Source organism: Cyprinodon variegatus, unplaced genomic scaffold (assembly GCF_000732505.1).
Source record: "Cyprinodon variegatus isolate N-32 unplaced genomic scaffold, C_variegatus-1.0 Scaffold110, whole genome shotgun sequence".
Taxonomy (NCBI): Eukaryota; Metazoa; Chordata; class Actinopteri; order Cyprinodontiformes; family Cyprinodontidae; genus Cyprinodon; species Cyprinodon variegatus.
This window is the reverse complement of record NW_015150563.1, coordinates 1,178,988-1,182,392: the sequence shown is the minus strand read 5'-3', so window position 1 is coordinate 1,182,392 and position 3,405 is coordinate 1,178,988. Positions and strand designations below refer to the sequence as shown.

General features: G+C 42.0%; 1 protein-coding gene across 8 annotated transcripts in view; it reads left to right on the top strand.

Annotated features, from left to right (window-relative positions):
• The window catches only part of mipol1 (mirror-image polydactyly 1), an 83,606-nt gene that overhangs the window by 23,957 nt on the left and 56,244 nt on the right, over window positions 1-3,405 (top strand). For all 8 annotated transcript variants that reach the window (XM_015374880.1, XM_015374878.1, XM_015374877.1 and 5 more), the window contains one exon: window positions 141-399. In XM_015374880.1, coding sequence (XP_015230366.1) covers window positions 141-399 — 259 coding nt within the window. The remainder of the gene's footprint in view (window positions 1-140; window positions 400-3,405) is intronic.

Sequence of the window (3,405 nt, the reverse complement as noted above, 5' to 3'; positions counted from 1 at the left end):
TCCATCCATCCATCCATCCATCCATCCATCCATCCATCTTTCCGTCCATCCATCATTCCATCCATCCATCCATGCATCTTTCCGTCCATCCATCATTCCATCCATCCATCCTAACTTGTCCCCCTGTCTCTCCCTCTAAGCCCTGTATCCTATCAGCAGTTCTCCATCTCCTGTCTGGAGGACAGCCTCTCCTCAGTCCCCTTCCTCCACCAGGAGCTCGTTGGCTCTTCTATCTTCAGGTTTTCCAGGAGGTTCCGGTGAGATGGAAGCAGACGTGGTGCCGAGCAGCGATCCTTCTCCTTGGGCAGAGAGCTCTGAGCCCTGCATAGAAGCAGCAGCAGCATTCAGAGGTCCAGATTTGCCTGCCATGGGAAGAAACCTGCTCTCTGGTCACAGCAGGTAAGAGGCTCTGATAATAAGATGACTGGTTATACTGGATTACAGTTTTCACTAAGGAAACTGGTTTCCAGTGGTGGAAGCCTGGAACTAACCAATGGTTTGGTCCCTGTGTTGGCCAACCATGTGCTAATGAAGCTCTGCTGATGTTATAAATATCTAGATCAGGGCTGATCAGTTAAAGTAGCGTCATATTTATAGGTTTATTTAAACTTTTAGAAAAGCAGTAAAAATCATTAAACAACCTTCACTTTTTGTGAAATATGTAGCTATAGAGCAGAGGAAAGTTTTGTAATGAAAGTTTTTCTTCTGAAGGCATTTTTTAGGGTCTCATCTTAAGGTATTCATTTTTATTTTTTATTTCTGGTAACCTGTTCCGATTTAATCTGGATTCAGGATTTCTTTGCATCGTTTGTTTTCAAATGGTTTGCTGCTGTCTGTTTGGACCTTTCTGAACATGTGCAGCAAATGGACTGATCCAATATGGTGGACACTGAAGGGGGGGGGCTGAGACACACTTAATATTCTAAGCGTTCTGATGGCATCTTAGCCAAAGGATTTTTATCAAAAACATAATTAATGTGCACAAATAAGGAATAGTTAGGGTTTTATGAGGCCCCCAGGAACCTGGGGCCCTAGGCAACTGCCTAATGGTAAATCCGCCCCTGCCGGGTGTGTAGGTGGCACAGTGGTTAGCGTGCATGAACCATGTACGGAGGCCGTAGTCCTTGATGCGGCTGAATTTTTTGCAGCTGAATTTTTCACCAGATAAAAATTCAGTGAAAGGAATTCAATGTGTAAAAAAAATTAAGTTTACAAAAAAGGCAGATTCTCACGAGACAGTTTTTCTTCCATACTGAACTCTATAGAGCGATGGTTTATATGCTAATTTATTTTTTTTTCCAATAAACTTTTATTCTGCGCCACTCTAGATGTTTGGGGATTTACTACTTTTGAAAAATGAATAGTTTTGATGAAAGAGTTTTAGCTGTGATCTTTAAACGCTTGTGAAAGTTAAATAAAAGACATAATTACATCAACACAAGGATTTAAGGTGCTTAAGGTGTTCACATTTAAAATAGAAACGGAAGAAATCTGAGGAGGGTGAAAACTTCCCTCTCTGGACTGTTGATTTTTTTTTTTTTTTTTTTTTTTTTTATTGCATAGACGAGCGGAGCAGCCTCCGCACGCTGGGAGCTCAGCTGAATTTTACGTTTCTCTTCAGAACTGAAATCAATGTGCAGGTAGATATGACTGCTATCTGCACCTGTTAAAGGTGATTTCTACATATAAACAGTTTGAAACGATCCAGTGCAACCTCGTCGGCCATATTGGATTATTCTTGGCAGCTGATCCCTGTGCAGCAACCACACCTTGGTTAAAGGATGTCAGACCGACCCTAGTGACCTCACAGCTGACCTCACAGCAAAAAGTAGATCCCATCTTTCTTAATGAGATGAAAATATTGCTGCTATTTCCGTGATATTTGTGCTCATTTTTAAGGATTAATTTTTGTATATGTGGAGCCGCTTCACAAAAAGATTTATTAAAAAGTTTATTGCTTTTTATTGAAACCTCATCTTTTCTTGTAGATACTGTGATTCATGTTAATATGTCTCTTCTTTCGATTCTTTTTCAAATAAATGTGTGGAGAGTTGGAGGTGCTGGCTGTTAAATTTAGATTTGATTTGATTAGTTGGAGTGCTTGAAGGCCTTATAGAAATAGGAAGGTAGTAAAAGCAGCAGGAGGGGGAGCAGTTGATTAGACAGAGCTGCTATAATAAAGTCAGAAACAGTCAATTACAAAATACAGTGTCACTCATATCTCAGTGTCTTATTTACCTGCTTTATTACACTAAGAAGCAATCTGACCTTTAAGGTAATAAGGGAGAATTACAGGCGAACATCAGTGGCTGCTTATTAAATCTGCTGCCTGCGCTGCTGTGCTGCAGAGCCGATAATGTGAGGGCGCACCTTCGCTTTAAAACACCTAACAACACACAGGAGGAAACTAATGAAACACACTGAGGTGATGTCCCAGGAGACCCGAGCGAACACTAACTGACCTGCCGCTGCCTTCGTACCCGCGGCTACAGGAACAGAGCTGGTTACTGCTCCCTTCTAGAGAAATTGTTCAAAACAACCAGCTTTGGTCACCTCGTTTGCTCTTTAGCGAGAGTGTTTGACAGGATTGTAGGAACTCTGTGTTTGATGAAATCCCTGCAGCGGGTTATGGTAGCGTTCACAGCTTCCCAAACACTTCAGTCTGTGACCCCAAGAATAGCACTGCATCAGACCGGAGGGCCCCTAAACATACAGAGAATCTACATTTGTTTTAATACATAGTTCAGTAATTATATTCATAATTCTTTATTACATATTTTAATGAATTTTTTTAAATGTCTACTTTATTTAATGGCATATTCCATTATTGAATCGGGTATTTTACATTTAAATTATATATTTAATTTTTTAAATCAGGATAAATAAGTAAATAAATGTTTCCACTGCTTATTTCATTGCACATTCGCATTTATATATTTCCTGACATTTTGGCCCTTCCTATAGAGCCCCTGTCACATCTTGCTGATTTATCCAGCGCCTGCCTGACGTGCCATAATCTCCTAAAACACTGGCATACACTGAACTTTCTATGTACTTTTGCAATTGCCTAAGGGTGTTTCGGCGTGCCTCGAGGGTGTTTCAAGGTGCTTCGAGGGTGTTTCAAGGTGCCTCTGGGTGTTTCAAGGTGCCTCTGGGTGTTTTAAGGTGCCTCTGGGTGTTTTAAGGTGCCTGAGGGTGTTTTAAGGTGCCTGAGGGTGTTTTAAGGTGCCTTGGGTAGTTTTGGCGTGCCTCTGGTTGTGTCAACGTGCCTCGGGTTGTTTCGGCGTGCCTTGGGTTGTTTCGGCGTGCCTCAGGTTGTTTCGGCGTGCCTCAGGTTGTTTCGGCGTGCCTCAGGTTGTTTCGGCGTGCCTCAGGTTGTTTCGGCGTGCCTCAGGTTGTTTCGGC